The sequence below is a fragment of the Pongo pygmaeus genome, chromosome 8 (assembly GCF_028885625.2).
Source record: "Pongo pygmaeus isolate AG05252 chromosome 8, NHGRI_mPonPyg2-v2.0_pri, whole genome shotgun sequence".
NCBI lineage: Eukaryota > Metazoa > Chordata > Mammalia > Primates > Hominidae > Pongo > Pongo pygmaeus.
The window spans coordinates 13,468,225-13,490,733 of record NC_072381.2 but is presented as its reverse complement, the minus strand read 5'-3'; the positions used below and the strand labels follow the sequence as shown (position 1 = coordinate 13,490,733).

Genomic DNA, 22,509 nt, shown 5'->3' with positions numbered 1-22,509 from the left:
AAGAAGGCAGGTAGAGGGGCTTAAGTTTGGGACATTCGGGAGTGAACATGGTCAGTGAAGAGGGTTGAGGGGAGGTGAGGCTGCAGAACTAACCTCAGGGGGTCCAAGCTGAACAGAATGAAAAGGATCCACTTCAGGAGACTGGTGGCCCCCATGAAGTTAGAGTGGGGGTGTCAGATGTAAAGAAGGGAGAAGACTCCGGGACCGGGGAGAGGGTGTTGGTGTTTAAGATTTCCAGGGTTAGCTAAGCATGGTAATAGTCCCAGCTACTCAGGAGGCTGAGGTAGGAGGATTGCTTGAGCCCAGAAGTTTGAGACCACCTTGGGCAACATAACGAGAGCTCATCTCTAAACGAATAAAAAATGAAAGATTTCCAGGGCTGAGAAGGTTCACAGCACAGCCATGAGAATGGGTGTCTAAAGTGGAGTTAAGGTCAAGGTCATCAGATTTGCACATCCATCATCTAGCAGCTGCTATTCCTGAGAATGGACCCTCTCCATCCCCTGGGATGACAGAGCAGGGGCCACTTCTGAATGGGCATGATTCAAACCATGCAGGGGAGTGACACTTCTGGCAGTAGATGGTGGCAGTGCTGGATGGCATGAGCCCTGAATGAGAAGGGCAGGTGACAGGAAGGTGATGTCACTGGAGCTGCTTTGCTGCTTTGGGGTGAGCAGGATGTGGGGTACAGAACAGGCAGCCTCTCGTCCCTCCGGGTTTCAGAGGAAGTGGAATTCTTAGGTCAGTGTTCTTCAAAAGCATCAGAATCACCCAGGGAGCCCGGCCAAATGGGGATTCTTCACATCTCTTCCCCACCACATACACCTCCGACCTGCTGGAGTCTTTTCCCATGGCTGCCATAACAAAGGACCGCAAGCTGGGTAGTTTAAATCCTGGAGGCTGCTAGCGGGAAGCCAAGCTGTCAGCAGGGCTACGCTCCCTCTGAAAGCTCTAGGGAAGAATTCCTCCTTGCCTCTCCCAGCTTCTGGTGCTGACAGCAACCTCCGCTGCAGCTTGTAGCTGCATTGCTTCAACCTCTGTCTCCGTCTTCACATGCATGGCCATCTTCCCTGTGTCTCCTCTGTGTTGCTGTCTCCAAATCTTCCTTTTCTTTTCTTTCTTTCTTTTTTTTTTTTTAGACATCTTGCTCTGTCACCCAGGCTGGAGTGCAGTGGCATGATCCCAGCTCACTGCAACCTCTGCCACCTGGGTTCAAGCGATTCTCCTGCCTCAGCTTCCCAAGAAGCTGGGATTACAGGCATGTGCCACCACGCCCAGCTAATTTTTGTACATTTAGTAGAGATGGGGTTTTGCCATGTTGGCCAGGCTGGTCTCAAACTCCTGGCCTCAAGTGATCTGCCCACCTTGGCCTCCCAAAGTGCTGAGATTACAGGCGTAAGCCACCACGCCCAGCCCAAATATTCCTTTTTTTCTAAGAACATGAGCCATAGGCTTTAGGGCATATCACAATTGAGTATGACTTCATCTTACCTTGATTAAACCTGCAAATATTTTATTTCCAAGTAACGCCACATTCACAGGTATGGGGGGCAGTCAGGATTTCAACACACCTTTTGTGGTGGACACAATTCAACCCATTGTATCTGCTAGCTGTAATCTTTCGAGCGAGGCTGGTAAATTAGTTCTTTTTGTTTGCTCTGTTTTGTTTGAGACAGGGTCTTGCTATGTTATTCAGGCTAGAGTGTAGGGGCATGATCACAGCTCAATGTAGCCTTGTACTACTGGGCTCAAACGATCTACCTCAGCCTCTGAGGTAGTTAGGACTATAGGCATGCGCCATCACACCTGGCTACTTTTTAAATTTTCTATAGAGACGCGGTTTCATTATGTCGCCCAGGCTGGTCTCAATCTCCTGGCCTCAAGTGATCCTCCTGCCTTGGCCTCCCAAAGCCCTGGGGTTACAGGCATGAGCTATCCTGCTCAGCGGTAAACTGGTATTTTTAATAAGCCGCAACCAGACAACGCAACCCAGGAGAACCATCTCTCAGACGGAACCAGCAGAGCCTGAGAATCCAGCGGGGATGGCTCCCTAGAATGGGGTTCCGGTGAGCTCGGGAGTTGGCGGGGAGCGTAGGACTAGCTCAAAGCAGTACCCAAGGAAGAAGCTCTCATCACCGGCAAAGAAAAGGATGCATGACTCTGCCAGATGATCTGGGCCAAGGCTGTAGTGTGGCCCTGGATGAAGTAAGGCATCTGTGGCTAACGGCCTCTGCGGCAGAGAACTGCTTCCCGGTGAGCTCGTGGTGGGTGCAGGCGGGGAGGAAGAGCCGGTTCTGAGGATGGTGGCCTCCCACCGACGCAGCGGGGATCAGCCTCTGTCCCGCCCAGCCACTTGATTTCCAAGTTCTGCAGAGCTCTGTCCAAGGTCTCTTTCACTTTTTTCCTGAGCTCTCCCTTCGGGGTTAATCTCACCTCTTACGGAGGCTTCGAACGCCATTTACATGCTGATGGCACCCAGATTTGCATCGCTGAGCCCCATCCCCACACCAAATTCCGGACCTGCTTCCCTATTAACTTTGGTCTGGAATATCCGGCAGACCTGAGATTTGCAACTCTGAGCCTCACCCCCACACCATCCGGCAGACCTCAGATTTAACATTTCCAAAGCTGAACTCACCCCGAAACTTGTTTGCCTTTCAGCAGTTCTTAGATAAATTATTAGCATCGCTCCTCATTCCCTCCCCCACCCCCCACCCCAGCAAACTGGAAACCTGGGGGTCATCTTACCCTTCTTCCTCTCCTTCCTATGTGCTAAATCACACCAAATCCCTTCCCTGGACTGCATTCCCCTTGCTTTCAGTTCAAGTACATCTCCGGGCTTGACTAGTACAATACCCTCTTAATGAGAACCGTGACCCTGTCTTCCCCTCTGGGAGAAGCCATTCTCCAGTGGCGGGCGCCGGTAATCGCAGCTACTGGGGAGGCTGAGGCAGGAGAATCACTTGAATCCAGGAGGCGGAGGTTGCAGTGAGCCGAGATCGCGCCACTGCACTCCAGCCTGGCGACAGAGTGGGACTCCGTCTCAAAATAAATAAATAAAAATAAAATAAAATAAAATAAAATAAAATAAAAGAATGCAAGCTAACACGTTCTTTGCAAACTTACTGCAGGGTGTGAAGAAAGGACACAAAGACAGGAGCAGCCTGTCTTCGAGGTGGCATCACTTCTGCCTCCAGCCCAGGATTAAAACCCGGAGCAACTGGCAAGCGAAAATATTAACGAAAAGGGCAACTGCGTAGCGTGCCAACCTGCCGTGCCACGTAAAGCACGGTCCAGTGACCCAAAACATTTCTGCTCCCAAATACATTTGGAAAATGCTGACCTACTGCCTAGAAAAGTTCGATCGGCATTCCTGCACACTGCTGTTTTAGAGGGAAGCTCTAAACGATATCTGAAAGCATTTGCTTTATTTTCATCAGCAATGCTTTAGAATCTCGAAAGCCCGGAAAAAAGTTATTTCACGACGTGAAGCTCCCACCTCGATGGCAATTCGAACACATCCAGGATTGCGGCTGCCATGTTCGCTCGAACATGTGCAGGACAAACAATGCAACCAGCGGGGGAACCGTAAACCTTTTTCCTCGACTTCCTATCACGCACATGAAGTGTTCAAGAAACTTTGCAGGACGTCTCCACATTTCACGAGGCTCCCGTGAACTCCGGAGCCGAGCTAAACAATAGGAAGGACAGATGCTGGGAGTCCCCAAGCATCTAACGCGCTGTTTGTGTTTTCAAGAAACCTCTGCCTGGCGCCCAGGCGGCTTTTCCTGGGCTCCTAGCCTCCTGTGCAAATTGTTCCCATGGGCATTGTCTTCCAGGACGCTCCGCTGCGCACCCGGGGAGCAGGGACAGCGCCCCGCAGAGCGCCGCGCGGTCGAGCCCGGCCAGGTGGCGGAAACGTTCCCGGCCCTTGCAGCGGGGCCCAGGAAAAAGGTGGCCCGGGCGCCAAGGGCGGCTGCCAATGCAACTCGCAACTTTTGAAATCAATCCTTTTTTGCATCATGCAACGGATGCCACTGCTCCTCGGGTTTGCAACCCCCCACCCCTCCCCCGAGACCAATCATTGCCGCGCTCGGGCCTGCACGGCGCCCCCGCCCCCTTCCCGGGCCGCACCCCGCCACCCAGCAGCCCGGGCCGCCTCTTAAAGGGAGGTGGCCGGCCTTAAAGGACCCCCGCGCGCCCAGCCGGCGGGAGCGCGGCGGCCCGGCTCCCGCAGGGCCGCGCCGAGGCAGGCGAGCCCCCGCGGCGCCCAGGCGCGGGCCCGGGCCCCCGCCGCCGCCGGGCGCGGCATTTTTATTCAGGCGACGCTTAAGGGAGCCCGGCCGCGCCCGGTGCATTGTGGGAGCGGCCCGCGGCCCGTTTTCGGGAGGAGGCGGAGGGCGCAAAGCGAGCCGGTAAGCGGCGGGCCCGGCGCGGGGGGGAGGCGCAGGCTTAAAGGGGAATCTGGGTCCGCAGGCCCGCGGCGGCCGTTGCAAATCCCCCTCCGGGCCGCCCGGGACTGCCGGGTAGCCGCGCGCTGCCGGCCCCGCCAGCCCTGCTTGGAGAGGGGCAGCGCCGGGCTTGGTGGGGCCGCTTTAAAAAAGAAGCGCCGCCCGCGCCGCCGCCGCCGCCGCGCGGGGCCGGGGAAGGAGGGAGGGAGGGCGGGGAGGAGCGGAGGGGAGGGCGGCGGCGGCCACGCAGGGGTTAATTTTTTCGCCCGCCGACATTTTTGCGCGGCGGCGGCGGCGGCCCGTGCGCGCGGCGGGAGCGGCCGGCCTGGGGTCCCGGGGCGCCTCCGGGGCCTCCCCGCCTCCCCCTCTCTCCACGCGGGCCCTGTCGACCCGGGGCGGGTGGGTCCCGGCGTCCTTCCCGGCTCCTGGGCCGCGCGCGCGGTGCCCGCCGGCTCCCGCCGCCTCACGCCGGCCCTAACAGGGATGGCCCGGCCGGGGCCCCGAGCTGCCGTCTCCGCCCCGCCGCCCGCCCGCAGCCCGGGCCTGCTGGGCCTTCCGAGGCGGCGGCGAGGGCCTGAGCCTGAGCCTGAGCCCGAGCCCGAAGGTGTCCCCGGGCTCCCTGCTCCCCTCCCCGGCCGCCTCCGACGCGGGCGTCCTGGAGAGCGCGCCCCATTGTGCGGGGCCGGCGGGGAGGTAGGTCCGGGGTTGGCGGGGCAGAGCGCCGGGCCCACCCCGCTGACCGGCTCCCCGGCTCCGCACGCTCGTTGGAGGAGAAAAAAAACCAAACCATGGAAACGTGCCCGGGAAGGAAAGGGCTAAAAACGTTGCTTTAAATATTCATGCCATTGTTTTAAAGGCGTAAACATGTGGCTGCGGGGTCGCCGGGCACCGTCCCTGATTAATGCAAATGGATCCCCCTGGTTCCCTAATCACTGCACATTTCCCCCAGCACCCCTCCCCCTTCCCATGCTCTCCAAAAATGTAAGAATCTAGCACTTTTTTCATTAGGATGTGAGGCTGATTTGTGTCCTTAGTACCATTTGGAATTTTAAATCTGAGCGCCTTCCTGGTACAAGGTGTTTTAAACTTTTTTCCACCCTTAAAACTCTGAGAAGTTAGTATTTTAAAAGGAAGTGATCGCCCCACAATTCCCCTCCCCACCTTTTTGGGAGCCAGAGGTAGGAGGTAGGAAAATAACTGGATGCCTCGTGCGTTGGATTTTTTCTTCTTTTCTTTTTTTTTTTTTTCTGGTAGGGGTGAGGCTGTGTTAAATGCGAAGTGTTTTTTGAGGAAAGGACTTTGTTATTTTTGTTGAAACGCCTTCCAAGTCAAAGTGGTATTCAAACTTTCCCCTAACTCTAAAGAGATGGCCTCAAAATTCTCCTCTCTTGTCACTTGCGGCCAGCGCCTGCTCTTTTTGGGCAGGGAGGCTTCTTGGAATCGTGTTCGAAGGCCGACTCCTGTTCAGATGTTACGTTTCCTACCGAAATCATTGCTCATCTCAAACCATGTTTTTGTGAAGACGGTTTGGATTACTGCCCAAACTCGGGCTTCGTGAGATTTATATGAGCGATGTGCGTCCCAAGGGATGGAAAACTCTATACATGGGAATTATGTTCTTAATCATAAATTTTATAGGGGAAACCGTTAAAACTTGGGGTGTCTGTAATTCTAGTCCCAATAAAGTATCAGTCTGGAGGTTTGTAAACTCGAGGAACACATGTTGTTTTTTCCTTTAGCCCCAAAGGCTAAAAAACATAGGAGTGCTTGTTCCAGAAACCTAACGGTGGTACACAGGGCCGAAAGGCTGGTGATTTAGTATGGCTTAATTTATTGTTTCGGTTCTGCAATGACATGATAATGAGGAGTAGCATATTTTGTCAATGATGTGTGTACTAGTTTGTTGGGCTGGATGTTTGCTTTCTAGGAAATAGCATTGCATGAAAACATCAGAGAACTTTACCGGCTTTCGCCTGAAGAACACAGACCTTACTGTGTTAAACTGCCACTGTAGTTTTTAAGTTGTGCCCTTTAGAGAGGACTCCTATTAGTTTTGGATTGCGTTGTATATATATATTTTTTTTATTTGAAACGGAGTCTCACTCTCGCCCAGGCTGGAGTGCAGTGGCTCGATCTCGGCTCACTGCAACCTCCGCCTCCCAGGTTCAAGTGATTCTCTTGCCTCAGCCTCCCAAGTAGCTGGGATTACAGGCGCGCACCACCACGCCCAGCTAATTTTTGTATTTTTAGTAGAGACGAGGTTTCGCCATGTTGGCCAGGCTTGTGTCCTGACTTCAGGTGATCCACCCGCGTTGGCCTCCCAAAGTGCCGAGATTATAGGCATGAGCCACCAAGCCCAACCTTGTGTTGTATATTCTTTGGGCTCAGAGGGAAAACGTGTTTTTCTAAAATTAGGATTTAGCATCGTGAAGAATTTTGTCCAATGCATTTACATTAATGCCCTTTTCTGCCAAGTTTGTATTGGGCGTTTCATTTTTCTATGTGATAAAGCAAAAGATATCAGAAGATTTTGCGGAAAAGTCACCTTAGCGAGGACCGTCACTTTCTGAACCACAGTGCTTCCAGGTTGACACATGAAGTGCCCAGAGGTGCTGTTCTAATGCTGAGTCCTAGAAGAACCTTTGAGATTTGCTGTTCAAGGTGGCACGGCTGGCCCTCTTGCCGCAGTTAAAACCACAGTCCAGATGTCAGATTTTGCATAGATGTCTGTGCTGACATAGTCCCTTTATGAAAAGATCTATTTTGTCATATGCACTGCTGTGATGAATATAAGTGGTCTTGATGATTTCAGCCCTTGTCACATTGACTTTTCGCTGTCATGTATTCACTTGATTCGCTGGCAGGTTCCCGTGGGAATTCTTTTCATGGCATCTTTGTGTTTTGGTGACACCCAGGTGGATCCATAAAGAACCCGGCCAACCCGCAGAGGGAGGGGAGGGGCTGAGCCGTGAGGAGAGCGGGGCCCAAGAACCATGTCTACGCGGGAATCCTTTAACCCGGAAAGTTACGAATTGGACAAAAGCTTCCGGCTAACCAGATTCACTGAACTGAAGGGCACAGGCTGCAAAGTGCCCCAAGATGTCCTGCAAAAATTGCTGGAATCTTTACAGGAGAACCACTTCCAAGAAGATGAGCAGTTTCTGGGAGCCGTTATGCCAAGGCTTGGTAGGTAACCCAGTGTTTCTTTGATGGTCTGCAATCCAATCAGTGAGTCAAAAACCGGATTTCTCGTCTCCTATGTTGCCTGTTTATTTTTTATTATTAATTTTTTTGCTTTTATAGATTCTGGGAATACACATGCAGTTTTGTTACATGAATATATTACATAATGATGAAGACTAGGCTTTTAGTGTAGCCATCACCCAAATAGTGTACATCGTACCCCCCTTTTATTTTTTTTAAATTTTTGTGGGAAGGATTAGAAGAGCAATCAATGTTATGATTGCTATGTTATGTTCTTGTAACTTATGTAGAGAAAGTACTTGAAACGCATCAAGAGGGGTACTCTTGACTTTTTAAATTATGGCGTATGCAATTGAGATTGTTATTACAGTAAAAACTTTTTTTAATTTTTATTTTCAATTTTAATTAAATTGAATTTTCTGTTAGCTGAAGATTAAGCAGAAATACTTTATTCCCTTTTCCTAAAAGGACTCCTAAAATGCTCACATTCCCTTCATTGCCCTAGGAAAGGCGGATCAAGCCTTAGGGTTCCTGTGCGGTACTTGGATGGCAGTGACTGTGTCAGGAGGGCATTGGGGTTCTCTGCAGGATGCATCGGGCGAAAAGCATGTTGCGGGGAGGAGGTGGGACTGCTCCAGACCCAGGACTGGATGGATCTGTTCTTGACCCCAGGATGTCATCTGGAACCAGGGCAATGTCTTTTTCTTTACTACATTCCTGATGTCATGAGTGATTTCACTTTTCCCAAACACAGAGCTTAGAAACAAATTCTGGGCTCCTGGGATATTGTTTATTCATGTTTCTTGTGCAGTTTATTAAGTACACGGTACACGACTGTGATCACTTTTTTTGTGTTCGACGCATAGTTTTGGAGGTTTGGATGTTCGATAATTACTGTGTGACTTGATCAGTTTTCTTCCTTTTTTTTTGAAATGGATTCTCACTCTGTCACCCAGGCTGGAGTGCAGTGGCGTGATCTTGGCTCACTGCAACCTCTGCCTCCCGGGTTCAAGCGATTCTTCTGCCTCAACCTCTTGAGTAGCTGGGATTATAGGCCCCCGCCACCATGCCCGGCTAATTTTTGTATTTTTAGTAGAGACAGAGTTGTACCATGTTGGCCAGGCTGTTCTCGAACTCCTGACCTCAGGTGATCTGCCTGCCTGAGCCTCCCAAAGTGCTGGGATTAAAGGCGTGAGCCACCGCACCCAGCCAGGGTTTTCATTTCATTTCTTTTTGCCCATTATTTTGTAAAGTTCATTGGTTATGAGCCTGGGGTCTCCTTTCCTCCCAGATAGAGAAAGCAGATAAAAGCAGACTTGCTTTTGTTGGAAAGGAAGAAATGTTACACCCCAGTCTCTGGTGACCTGCAGGACTTTGAGGAGCTCAGTTTGAAAACAGTTCCTGCTGTCCAGCTGATGGCCAAGCTGTGGAGAAATACCACGTGAGCGAGCTGGGTTTGATGTTGGCTTATTTGTTGAGAAATGGAATATACTGAGGAAGCTGTTAGATAACTGTCAAGAAGAAAAGCTATTAATACTTAATGCTCAGAAACCAATGAAATTAAAACATTACGGGATAAAGTAAGAATTACTATTTATAACGTCCTCTGGCACAGTCACTTACTAGTAACTCATATTATGTCATGAATGTCACCCAGCCCTCCTGAGCCTCAGTTTCCTAATCTATAAAATAATAATTACTGTTTGGGGTTGGGTGCGGTGGCTCACACCTGTAATCCCAGCACTTTGGGAGGTTAAAGTGGGCGGATCACTCAAGGTCAGGAGTTCAAGAGCAGCCTGGGCAAAATGGTGAAACCTATCTCTACTAAAAATACAAAAGTTAGCTGGGCTTGCTGGTGTACACCTGTAGTTTCAGCTACTTGGGAGGCTGAGGTGGGTGGATCCCTTGAGCTCGGGAGGCAGAGGCTACAGTGAGCTGAGATCACACCACTGTACTGCAGCCTGGGTGACAGAGTGAGACCCTGCCTCAAAAAAAAAAAAAAAATTACTGTTTTGCATTGTCGTACCAAAAATGTGTGTAGGTGTGCCATGTATATCTGTACTTACATATATAATACATGTATGTGTATACACTCTGTACGCACCTATATATGGTCTATATGTACGGGTGTTTTTGACTTTGTTTTTTTTTTTTTTGAGATGAAGTCTCACTCCGTCTCCCAGGCTGGAGTGCAGTGGCACAATCTCAGCTTACTGCAACCTCTGCTTCCCAGGTTCAAGCAGTGATCTTCTGCCTCTGCCTCCCAAGTAGCTGGGACTACAGGCACATGCCACCACGCCCAACTAAATTTTTTTGTGTTTTTAGTAGAGACGGGGTTTCACGGTGTTGGCCAGGCTGGTCTCAAGCTCCTGAGCTCAGGTTATCCACCCACCTCAGCCTTCCAAAGTGCTGGGATTACAGGCGTGAGCCACCGTGCCCGGCTGTATGTTTATTTTTTTAACTTTTTTTTTTTTTTTTTGAGACGGAGTCTCGCTGTGTCGCCCAGGCTGGAGTGCCATGGCACGATCTCTGCTCCTTGCAAGCTCCGCCTCCCGGGTTCACGCCATCCTCCTGCCTCAGCCTCCCGAGTAGCTGGGACTACAGGCACCCACCACCATGCCTGGCTAATTTTTTGTATTTTTAGTAGAGACGGGGTTTCACAGTGGTCTTGATTTCCTGACCTTGTGATCTGCCTGCCTCGGCCTCCCAAAGTGCTGGGGTTACAGGCGTGAGACACCGCGCCCGGCCGTCTTTTTTTTTTTCTTGAGAAAGAGTCTGACTCCATCACCCAGGCTTGAGTACAGTGGTGCAATCTCAGCTCACTGCAACCTCTGCCTCCCAGGTTCAAGGCCCTCCCAGGCCCTCAAGGCCACCAGGCCTGATTCTCATGCCTCAGCCTCCCTCAAAGTAGCTGGAATGACAGACGCGCACCACCACACCCAGCTAATTGTTTTGTATTTTTAATAGAGTTAGGGTTTCACTATGTTGATCAGGCGGGTCTGGAACTCCTGACTCTAAGTGATCCGCCCACCTCGGCCTCCCAAAGTGCTGGGATTAAAGGCATGAGCCCCCGCGCCCGGCCTGTTTTATGTTTTTAACTTTTTTCTAATTGAATGTCATGTTTTCTGGCTTCAAAAATGGTGTTAATTGAAGGGTTAACCAAAATAGCTTTTAAATATACACATGATTACTAAATGCATCCTAACTAAAGAAATGTTAAAAGAAGTGTGCCTTAGAACCGGAGACATTTGTTGCCTGGTGCCTAAGCTATCAAGTAGTGATTGCTGCTGCTGCGGGGGGCGGTGTTGGGGGGGGTTGGGGGTGGGTAGTGTTATGATAACTTGGGTTGTCTTTCTGATGGAGGATGTCAGTATTGCTGAAAACCTTCCAGCAAGATTGCCCATTGCCTCCTGGTCATTAAACCTAAACTGTTCAGTCTAGTATTTAAGGCTTCCCCAAACCTGTGGCATTTTCCTCTGTTCCCAGTTACCTTCCCTCTGGACCATCCCTCTGTCTTTCCATTGGAAACCCTAGTTTTTCAAGGCCTGTGGGCATCTGAGGCTCGCCCCTTCTCTCTTCCTTCCTTGAAATGTGGTTGGTGATTTCTAAACCAATCACTGTAGACCAGTGCTGTCCAAAAATACAGTGCAAGCCACGTGTGTAATTTTCAATTTATAGTAATATTTTTAAAAACCCAATAACAAGAATCAGGTGGAATTAATTATAATCTATTTTATTTAACACAATATATAAAAATGTCTTTTCAGTATGTATATATAAGACATTATTAATGAGATGTTGGTTTTTGGTACTAGGTGTTTAAAATCAGGTGTCTGTTTTATACTTACAGCACCTGTTTGTCAGATGTGCAGCCACCCCCTGTGGCTAGTGTCAACCACATTGGAGAGCACCAGACCCTATTCTAGTAGACTATGGTGGCACAGGTGTGAAAGAGAAACGGTGGATAATGGAGCTGCTTTTCAGCCCTAGGGGTGTGCTCAAGAGTCCCCAGTTACTCTGATCAAAGGACTTGCTAAGTTTCGAAATAAAGCGCTTTACAAATCAAATATATGTCATTCAAATTTAAGATTATGCAAATTAAGAACATTTAAAGCTAACATTCAGCAACGATTTTAGTGTCTCTTTCAGTAGTCCTCCAGTTTAAATGGAAGCCTGAAAGAAAACTGCCTCTTACTGTTTTCCAAAGTAAATAATAATATACTCAGAATAACCAGTTGTCAGAATTATCCATTTAGGGAGAATCCATTGAGTTAAAGAGTGGTATTTCTATTTAGGTGCTAAAGAGTGTGGTGAGACAGATTTCTGAGAGGTTGTGCCCATGGGCTGTTTACGTGAATTATCGCACACCTTCTCCTCTAACAAATGAAAACTGATCCAGTGCCTGAAATTGTTGAAACTTGCCATTCTGAACTTCATTTCTCCATCCCCTAAGCGAGGTCTTCCAGCAGGAGTTTTTGCTTTGTTATTTAGTGTAATAAAAAATCAGCCTGTCTTCACAGACTATGGCTTTTTATTCAGTGTGATTTCATTTTTGCGGCAGGAAAGATCTGGTGCCTCCATGACCCGCCTCTGTGAGGTCTGCTGCTGTCGTGAGACCGAGTGAGGCAGTGCTTCACGGCTCTTTCACTTATGCAGAATATTAAAGGTCGTTGTAGTGTGACTCAGATATGATTTAAACTTGTTTGAAATTCTGAATTTGTAGGGTAGATTCAGGCACATAATTTGCTTCCTTTTGTCCTCATTCTGGCTCTTTCCCTGCTTTTGGCTATTGGACTGCAAGTCCAGCGTCCCCCTCTGTATCTGCGGAATCCTCGTGGGGGATTCAACCAACCACAGACTGAAAATATGCAGGGAAGGAAATGGATGGTTGCATCTCAACATGCATAGACTTTTTTTGTCTTGTCATTATTCCCTAAACAGTACAGTATAACAAATATTTACGTCGCGTTCACATCATATTAGGTGTCATAGGTGATCTAGAGATGATTTAAGGTATGTGAGAAGATGTGCGTAGGTTATATGCAAATATTGGGACATTTCAAATCAGGGATTTGAGCATCTATGGATTTTGGTGTCTGTGGGAGTCCTGGAACCAGTCCCCCACAGATACCAAGGAACAGCTGTCCTCATAAGAGGACAGAAGAGTGTCCTTCTGAGGGGTGTAGGGCTGCTCACTGTGTTCAGCTTTCTTGGTGGTAATGCTAGTCTGAGTTTGTAAAATGCCTAATTTTTAAAGGAGTACAGCCTTATCTCCAAGACAAGGAGTAGCTTATCTTTAGTACTACTGGTGGTCTTGGGACTCCTCTGACATAGACGCCAGAGTGTTTATATCCAGGCTTGATTGGAAATTTCTGTTGAATTGTCGATTGGGATTTGTCCTTTCATTTCATCTGTGTGTGTGTCATTTTCACTTTTGACTAAAATGTATAAGTAATAATAGCATTTTTCAATGTAAAAATATTTTACATAGTTTCTGATGAGACAATACGATAATGTCTATAAAGATGTACGCAAAATAACTATAGTTAAGATAACCCAAGTTCCATTTATAGGATTCTCATCTTCAAAGAAATTGCATATGGTACCAGTCACACGCTACAGTAATACAGTAAAATAATAAAAGTCATACAGTGAAAAAGATTTTTATTCAAGGCATCATTAAGGATTTAAAACTATGCCATATTGGAGTTGAGTCTTGATGAGTAACATTTTCATTGGTATTTTCCATCCTAAGCTGGATATGTTTCACGTTTATTTCAGTTACGTTTCTTGATAGGAAACACATGGCTTCATTGGCAGCCTGCAGTTTCCATAAGTATCTTATGAGCTCTTCCTGTTCAGAGCACTGGTGGTATAAAATGAAATGGCTTTCCCGTTTTATTTTTGGATGCTAATGACTTCCATCTCCACAGGCATTGGAATGGATACTTGTGTCATTCCTTTGAGGCACGGTGGGCTTTCCTTGGTTCAAACCACAGATTACATTTACCCGATAGTAGACGACCCTTACATGATGGTAAGCGTGAGCTGATGTGTTTTTGTGACTGGAAGGGCTTATTCGTTTGGTTTGGGTTGTGGCTGGGGTTTTGTATGTATCTGTGGGGTTTTAGTTTTATTTCTGTTATATCCCGACTATACTGTCCCACCCTGCCCAGACTCTTGCAGTCGCTGAAGTCGGGCCTGTCCCCTGCCCACACTTGGCACTGGGCATAAAGCAATTAGGGAGGAAGCAGGGAAGGCCCTCTGCTGCTGTTGCACCTGAGTACATGCTGTGAGTAAGAACACTTCTTGTTTAGTAGCGTGTCAATGGACTAAGGTTTTTGTCATTTTCTTCTTTCTTGCACCTTCCCTTCTTTGACATTGGTAACCTCCATCACCCCTGTGTTTTAGGCTGGAGATGTTACTGTCCTCTGTAATAGGACTGATCTTAAATGTTTCCTTCAAGAAATTAAGGAGCTAGTATCTCATCACAATTAGATGCCTCAAACATTAATTCAGATATCTGGTTAATTCACTCAACCCAGCCACCTGCACACCCACCACCGTGTGATGTGCTGCTGTACGTAGTAGGTTTCTGACCACTGAGTTAAAGTTCCTCGCTACTGATGATACACTGCTGAAGTGTGTTCCCCAGTTGTTCACTGTGTAGTTGCAGCCAGCCACCCTTTGATCCACCCAACCTTTAACCCCAATTCGCTGCCACCCGGGAGGAGCCAGTGGAGAGACTAGGAAAATCCGGTTTGCTATAAAATACCAGGTGTTCTTCGTGTGTGGCAAGGACAGTGGGATCAGGCTGCACTGTAGGGACTTTATCATGAGGCAGCCACGTTGCGGGTGTTCACCCTCAGGTACCAGTGACAAATACCATATTATTGGAAACCTATATTTCTTCCGCACATCTGTCCGTTTTCTCCTCTGGAGCAATACTCTTGAGACTGGGCAGGTAAGCCACAGCCCAGGTCCCACATGACCAGGTGGCAGGGATGGCTAAAACTAGAGTCCATTGTTTTCCAGCATCTCCTAAAATGAGAGCACCCAGAACAGAAGGGGCACTAAATCACCACCCCCCTAACTAGCAACTGGCTTGTCCAAGTTGTAGACCACCTGTTGGCCTCGTGGACTGGCTTCATGATACTGAAAGTGCGGCCACAGATGGTTGTTGAGCTGCATTGCTGACTTCCAGGAATGTATAAGAAAGCGTAAGGCAAGCAATTGAACAGCCATTGGAAATGATAACACTTGGGAGTTTGATTGTCCTTATGTCAGAAGGAAAATTTGTATTTTCTCTTTATTGTTTATAAAAGATAAAAATTTAGGTAAGGGCAACTTAACTTTTAAAAATCTCCAGTGGCAATAAAAAAAATCTTCATTACCACATTTCTGTTGAATTGTATTTTAAAGTTCCTAATAAAATGACATCATTTACTAGGAAATGCTTCTCTTTTTCTTTTGAAAACAATATGACTTCTGCCCTGGGTATTTTTTTGTTTCTTAAGATGATTTTTCTGTTTATCTCATACAACCTTGAAAAGAAGCTACAAAAATTTTTTTCGTTTTTTTTGTTGTTGTTTATTGACAGAGTCTTGCTCTGTTGCCCAGGCTAGAGTGCAGTGGCACAATCTGAGCTCACTGCAACCTCCACCTCCCAGGTTCAAGCGATTTTCATGCCTCAGCCTCCCAAGTAGCTGGGACTACAGGTGTGTGCCACCATGCCCAGCTAGTTTTTATATTTTTAGTAGAAACAGCGTTTTCCTGGCCTCAAGTGATCCACCTGATTCAGCCTCTCAAATTGCTGGGATTACAGGCGTGAGCTATCACACCCAGCCTAAGCTGCAAACATTTCTTAATCCAAGTGCGCAAAGACTATCTCCTTCTCTATAACCACTAAAGCCAGCCATTTTTAGAATCTATTTGGGATATGTGGCTGTTTCCAACTTTTCTTTAGGAGAGTTGTTTGCAGGCTTTTTCGCTCCATAGCTCTTCCCCCAAGACTGTCATTTCTAACTTTGCTTCTCCTCATTCGCTGCACATATACCCCTTCCCCTATCTAAATAAATTGCAGACTTCTAAAATTTAGAATGGAGAAAAACTGGTACATTCTTTGTTCTGCACAAGAAAGAGATGGTAACAGGAATGTCAGAAAAAACGAATGGCCTGGTGACTCTGTGATGCAGGAAAGGTTGCCAGTCTGTAAATCATAGAAACTGAGGACCCCATCCCAGTAGCTACCACTCCTGGAAAGTCCCCACGTTCTCTGTGGAGTCCGCTCCATGGCTCATTCAGTTTCTGCAGATGGAAAGTCCCCGGTCGTCCTTTCTCATGTTTCCCTCTCTTCCTAGGGCAGGATAGCGTGTGCCAATGTCCTCAGCGACCTCTATGCAATGGGGGTCACAGAGTGTGACAATATGCTGATGCTCCTTGGAGTCAGTAATAAAATGACCGACAGGGTAAGTAGGAGCTACCTGGCTGCTGCCTGGTCCGTGTTGTCTCGGTGGCATCTCTGGCCTTGGTTAGACTTGGTTTCCCATCTGGAAAGCGAGGAGCCCAGGCCATATGGCTGCCTGCACTCCTTCTGGCTCTCCACTTTTTGGCAGTTACCAGTAAATTAAAATGAGAAAGCCTGGCCTATTCATCTTTTCACTTCTGCCACCTGCTCCCTTTCTCTCTTCCCGGTAGACTGAAACCAAGACTTTTTTTTTTTTTTTTTTTGAGACAGGAGTCTCGCTCTGTCGCCCAGGCTGGAGTGTAGTGGCGCAATCTCAGTCCACTGCAACCTCCGCCTCCCGGGTTCAAGCAATTCTCCTGCCTCAGCCTCCCAAGTAGCTGGGATTACAGGCGTGTACCACCACACCTGGCTAATTTGTGTATTTTTATTAGAGATGGCGTTTTACCACGTTGGCCAGGCTGTTCTCAACTCCTGACCTCAGGTAATCCACCCATCTCGGCACCCTAAAGTGCTGGGATGGCAGGCGTGAAACGCCGTGCCCGGCCCAAGACGTTTGTGTGTGTGTGTTTTTTGTTTTTTTGAGACGGAGTCTCACTCTGTCACCCAGGCTAGAGTGTAGTGGTGCAAGCTCAGCTCACTGCAGCCTTCACCTCCCAGGTTCAAGCAATTCTCCTGCCTCAGCCTCCTAAGTAGCTGGGATTACAGGGGCACGCCAGCACCCCCGGCTAATTTTTGTATTTTCAGTAGAGACGGGGTTTCACCATGTTGGTCGGGCTGGTCTCGAACTCCTGAGCTTGTGATCCGCCCACCTCGGCCTCCCGAAGTGCTGGGATTATAGGCATGAGCCACCGCACCTGACCTGTGCATTTTTTAAAATAAAGTTTCGGCCATAGTAATGGTGCCTCAGTGTGAATCAGACACAGCCTTACAGATCTGGGACACGTGGCACTTAGAGGGCACCCCCTCTGCTGTGGCTGGGGATGTCGTGGATGTAGATGGTGACGGGCTAGGGCCACCAGGTGCTCACGCCTCCGTGTCATTGCCTAGCATTCTGTGCCCTTGCTGTCTGAACCTGTTCTTTGAACCAGAGATGAATTCCTATTTAGATAGACAGGTACTCGTTTTTGTCCCGAAAGCCCCCAACAGTTTGCCCTGCCTTAGAGAAACTTGAGTTTCCAGTAGGCCCTTTCCTGCCCTCGAACGTGGGCTGTAGTCATCAGTGGTGCATGGTGGTCTTGGCGCAGGCTCTGTCAGTGTGGATTACTCATAGCCTGCAGCCAATCCTTGGTAGGATGGATGCCTACTCCAGGGCAGGGGACCTGTGCTTAAGAAGCCAGTCTTGAGATTCTCAAGGAGCATTGGACAGCTGGCTTCCAGCAGTCATCAGACCTAGGGCTGGTCCTGTGCACTGAGTCCAGACAATGTTGGTGTCTGGGCTTTATTTACATTGTTGTCTAGAACATCTTCCAGCATTGGATAAAATGATTACAATGTGAAATATTTTCTAGCTTTTGTTTTTGTTTTTGTTTGTTTTTGAGACAAGATCTCCCTGTGTTGCCCAGGTTGGAGTGCAGTGGCATGATGAGAGCTCACTGCAGCAGCCTCAGCCTCCCGGGCTCAAGACATCCTCCCACTTCAGCCTCCGGAATAGCTGGGACCACAGGCACATGCCACCACACCCAGCAATTTTTTTTTTTTTGAGATGAAGTCTCACTCTTGTGCCCAGGACTGGAGTGCAGTGGCACAATCTTGGGTCACTGCAACCTCTGCCTCCCGGGTTCAAGCAATTCTCCTGCCTCAGCCTCCCAAGTAGCTGGGATTACAGGCACATGCTGTCACACCCGGCTAACTTTTGTATTTTTAGTAGAGACGGGGTTTCACCATGTTGGCCAAGCTGGTCTCAAACTCCTGACCTCAGGTGATCTGCCCGCCTCAGCCTCCCAAAGTCCTGGGAATACAGGCATGAGCCACCGTGCCCGGTCACCCAGCAATTTTTACGTTTTGTAGAGAAAGGGGTCTGTCTGCGTTGCCCAGACTGGTCTTAAACTCCTGGGCTCAAGCTCTCTGCCCACCTTGGTCTCCCAAAGTGCTGGGATTACAGGCGTGAGCGATTATGCCTGGCCCCTAGCTTTGGTTAACAACCTGCCCTGTCTGTAAACTTTGAGGACTTCCTTTAGGATTTTATGGTTCCTTTTATAACTGTAAGTGTAAAAACCTTTTCTGGGTTTTGAACAGAATTCTTTGACTTTTTATTTGTACCTTTTTCAACCCTAGGAAAGGGATAAAGTGATGCCTCTGATTATCCAAGGTTTTAAAGACGCAGCTGAGGAAGCAGGAACGTCTGTAACGGGCGGCCAAACAGTACTAAACCCGTGGATTGTCCTGGGAGGAGTCGCTACCACTGTTTGCCAGCCCAATGAATTTATCATGTAAGTTGATTTTTGTTTAATATCACCTGACCTGTTTTTCTCTCTCTGTCGTCTCTTTTTAAAACTTGATGTATTAAGGTCGGGTGCAGTGGCTCACGCATATAATCCCAGACTTTGATAGGCCGAGGTGGGCAGATCACCTGAGGTCAGGAGTTTGAGATCAGCCTGGCCAATGTGGCGATACCCTGTCTCTACTAAAAATACAAAAATTAGCCAGGCATGGTGGCGCAAGCCTGTAGTTCCAGCTACTCTGGAGGCTGAGGCAGGAGAATCGGTTGAACCCCAGGGTTGGAGGTTGCAGTGAGCCGAGATCACGCCCCTGCACTCTAGCCTGGGCAACAGAACGAGACAGTCATAGAATTCTATTTTTCAAAGCTGAGAGTGGATACAAATGGTGTAGGTTGAGCTGGGGAGCTGGGTGTCGGTGTTGAAGCCTGTGGCCCTGGCTTTGTTTTCATCGACTTGGATGAGCACCTAAGGAGGCCAGCATCAGGGAATGGAACGATTCGGGAGCTCAGCTCGTGAAGCTGTGAAACGCCCAACTCTCAGACCTGCTTCCTGGTAGTGTGAATGCAAATCTGGTAGATGTTTCATTCGGGGCATCAGTTGTCATCTTTTAGAGGTGCCTTTTTAGTATTGCCTTCTGTCTCTAAGACAGGGACCACCAAGGCGTCTGGGTGCCAGGTAGGAAACTCACCATCGGTCAGTCTGAGTTTGAGAACCTGGAGGCAGAAATCACCAAGACATTAGACCCACAGATTGCCTGCAAATCCACCAAACCCCTGGGCCGAAAAATCCGTCCTGAGTCTCTAGCATATCAGTGATCATAAAGAAGCACTCTCTGTTTCAGAAGCTTTTGAATGCTAGTGGGTCTGTAGTGAAAATTACACACACACTCATATGTGGTCGAGGGGAAATCTGGGCCTGATGAAATATTCGAAGACTAAATGTTTCATTCTTTTTAAAAATACATATATTATTTTTGAAATGGGGTCCTTGTTGTGTTGCCCAGGCTGGTCCTGAACTCCTGGGCTCAAGTGATCCTCCCACCTTGAACTCTCAAAGTGCTGGGATTACAGAAATGAGCCGCTGTGTCCAGCCTGACGGCTGAATGTTTTGTTCCAGCAATAGCCTCAGTAGCAGGTTGCAAGGCTCTGTCCCATACATGCTGGTGGTTGGCTTCAATTTAAGTAAATGCAAAGGCAAATATATTTTTGACAGATTATTCCTTCTCTTGTGTTAATAACAATGAGCTCATCTCCTTGGTTAGTTTGACTAGAACGTGCCCTTTTCTTTTCTTCAGGCCAGACAATGCAGTGCCAGGAGACGTGCTGGTGTTGACAAAACCCCTGGGGACACAGGTGGCAGTGGCTGTGCACCAGTGGCTGGATATTGTGAGTAAACCACTGCTGTGATGGGAGGGAGGGGAATGGTACGTTTGTAGGTAATTTTTGTTGGAGGATTTAGGAAATGAGGTTTTTTAGTTTCATATCCAGGGAGTTAATATTAGTCAAGTCCTTAAAGAAATCCTAGGAATTGTTCATATTCTTTAAATAACAGTTTTGCAAAATTTAAAGTATAATAATAATAAAAAAAAATCAAGTAAAAAAAAATAATAAATAAATAACAGTTTTGCATATTGAATGCTTGATTGCAGTAGGTAAGCCCCAGCTTGGAGATTTAAGATTTTTCTGTAAAGAATTTGCTCAGCAAGGGGTTAGCTTTGTTTACTTGGCCCTGAGATAGCTTCGTCTTTCATGTCTTAAACATCACTAAGAAATAATATGGAGGAGAATTTGTGGAAGGCGTAGTGTTTGGGGTATAAATAAAACCAGGGTTATTGACAGTTCAAATTGTTTTATGCAGTTTTTGGTTGTTTTTGTTTGGTAGTTTTGTCTTTTTAAACTGATTAGTAACTCAGAACATTTTGATAAATAGTTCTCTTGTGCAGAATGAATCTATCTATAATGAGGATATGTCTCGTGAGTCATTTTTCCAGTGAGCTATAGTCATACTTTAAGATTGGTTTTCTTCATTGCCATAAGAACTCACAAATTAATAAGATCGGGGTATATTCTCACATATCATGGTGCATTTAATTTCTACAGCTATCATCTGAAACTACCAGTCCTGAGAAACAGTTGAAAGAGAATAATCAATAATTGCACGTCTTTCATCAGGCTGGTATATCTTAGCTTGATGTAGCAGGGTAGAGAAATTCTCTAAGGCTGCCATGTTCTTTAGCAGTTTTTCCCTCCTCCTCCTGTGATGGGGAGCAGAGCAGAAGGCCATTGCGGGGATGTTGCGCAGAGGTGCCTTCCAGCCCCACCTCCCAGGCCTGAGCTAGCAGGGAGCTGGAAGCAGGTGAGGCAGGGAGTGTCAGGGATGGGGGAGCCCTTCTCCACTAGCAGGACACTACACTGCATGTACAGCAGTGCCGCCATGTGTCCCGCTAGGCTACACATACCCAATAAATTACAGCATTTGATTACAGAAATGTGGGATGAGAAGAGAAAAGATACCATGCTGACAGGTCTAATGGACACCTAAAATACTATCCACAGAAAAACCAGAGTTGGAAAATTCAGTTTTCTGAATTAAAGTCCCTAGAAGTTAAATAAGAAAAAGTTGCTGTTTTTCTCAGTTGCTAGAAGTAAAGATTAATCACATTTTCCTCTCTTTCTCTCCCTCACCTACATTCCTATTATCAGCCTGAGAAATGGAATAAGATTAAACTAGTGGTCACCCAAGAAGATGTAGAGCTGGCCTACCAGGAGGCGATGATGAACATGGCGAGGCTCAACAGGACAGGTATGGCAGGTGGGAAGGGCACTTCAGTCCCAGGGGTCCAAGACAGTAAATATCTTAGGCTTTGCTGGCCACATACTGTCTCAGGGTAGGTGGCCAGATTTTTGGCCAGTGACTACAGACCGTCTTCTCCTGGTACCAGGTTGGCGTTCCATAGATCACTGCAGATGGTCCCTGACTTACAGTGCTTTATCATTAAGAAGGAAGTCCTAACCTCTGACATACCAGAGGCAACTATTTCTAGAAAGCATTTGTGTGGGTTACCTATGTAAGGTTTGGAAGCAAACCATTCAGAATGAAAATTTAGAAAGTTTAATATACTGGAGCTATTTCCAGAATATAACCTTGGAAGCCTAGAGGTGCTCCCACTCCCACCCATCCCCTGCGTTCCTGCTTAAGTGTAACCACTGAATTTTGTGTTTATTTTCTTGCATTTTAGAATATTTTTATTGCACAGCCCTGTGTTCTTAAGCAGTAAATTAGTTTTGCATTTTTTTTACTTGCTTTATCCGCCATTGTTCCTGAGAGTCTCCTTGTTATATGTAGCTGTAGTAGATTCCTTTTGACTGCTGTGTTGATTTTTCCACTGGCTTCTCTGCTCTCCTGTTTCACACTGGGACGACTGCTATGGACTTCCTCGGCCCAGCCCTCTGATGCACGTGTAAGAGATCAGTACTGGCTCAGCTTTTATAGTTAGTGCCAAACTGTCTTCCAAAGTGTTCACCACAGTTTACAATGGCACGCTATGTTTAAAAAGCATTTTTTAATATGTCTTCTCTCCCCATTTATTTTATACATTTTTTCTACTATAAAAGAATTACATGCTTATTATAGAAAAGTTTTTAGAAAATGGAAAATAGTACAGAAAAAAGTTGTCCATAGTCCCTCCACCCAAAACAGCTCTGGCTAGCATTTTTATGTATTCTTCCAGGACTTTTTTCATGTTTGGCTGGTGATTTACTATTGTTGTTTTAAAGTAGTGGTTAGTATAAGTTTTCACTATATAATGGTTAGTATAAGTATATGTATTTGGAGTGCCTGCTTTTGTTGTTTTGACATGACTAATGTTTCCCATATTATGTATCCTAGTAAACTTTTTTTTTTTTTTTTTGAGACAAAATCTAACTCTGTCGCCCATGCTGGAGTGCAT

General features: G+C 47.4%; 1 protein-coding gene across 4 annotated transcripts in view; it reads left to right on the top strand.

Annotated features, from left to right (window-relative positions):
• The first annotated feature begins 4,129 nt into the window (after positions 1–4,129).
• The window catches only part of SEPHS1 (selenophosphate synthetase 1), a 28,038-nt gene continuing 9,658 nt past the window's right edge, over positions 4,130–22,509 (top strand). For 2 of the 4 annotated variants that reach the window (XM_063669563.1, XM_054435381.2), the window contains exons 1-7: positions 4,130–4,415; positions 7,367–7,637; positions 13,589–13,692; positions 16,016–16,123; positions 18,397–18,551; positions 19,855–19,945; positions 21,263–21,362. In XM_063669563.1, coding sequence (XP_063525633.1) covers positions 7,445–7,637; positions 13,589–13,692; positions 16,016–16,123; positions 18,397–18,551; positions 19,855–19,945; positions 21,263–21,362 — 751 coding nt within the window. In that variant the 5' untranslated portion in view covers positions 4,130–4,415; positions 7,367–7,444. Of the gene's footprint in view, positions 4,416–4,775; positions 5,145–7,366; positions 7,638–13,588; positions 13,693–16,015; positions 16,124–18,396; positions 18,552–19,854; positions 19,946–21,262; positions 21,363–22,509 lie in introns of those variants that run through there. The other 2 variants (XM_063669564.1, XM_054435382.2) reach the window with 1 other exon arrangement.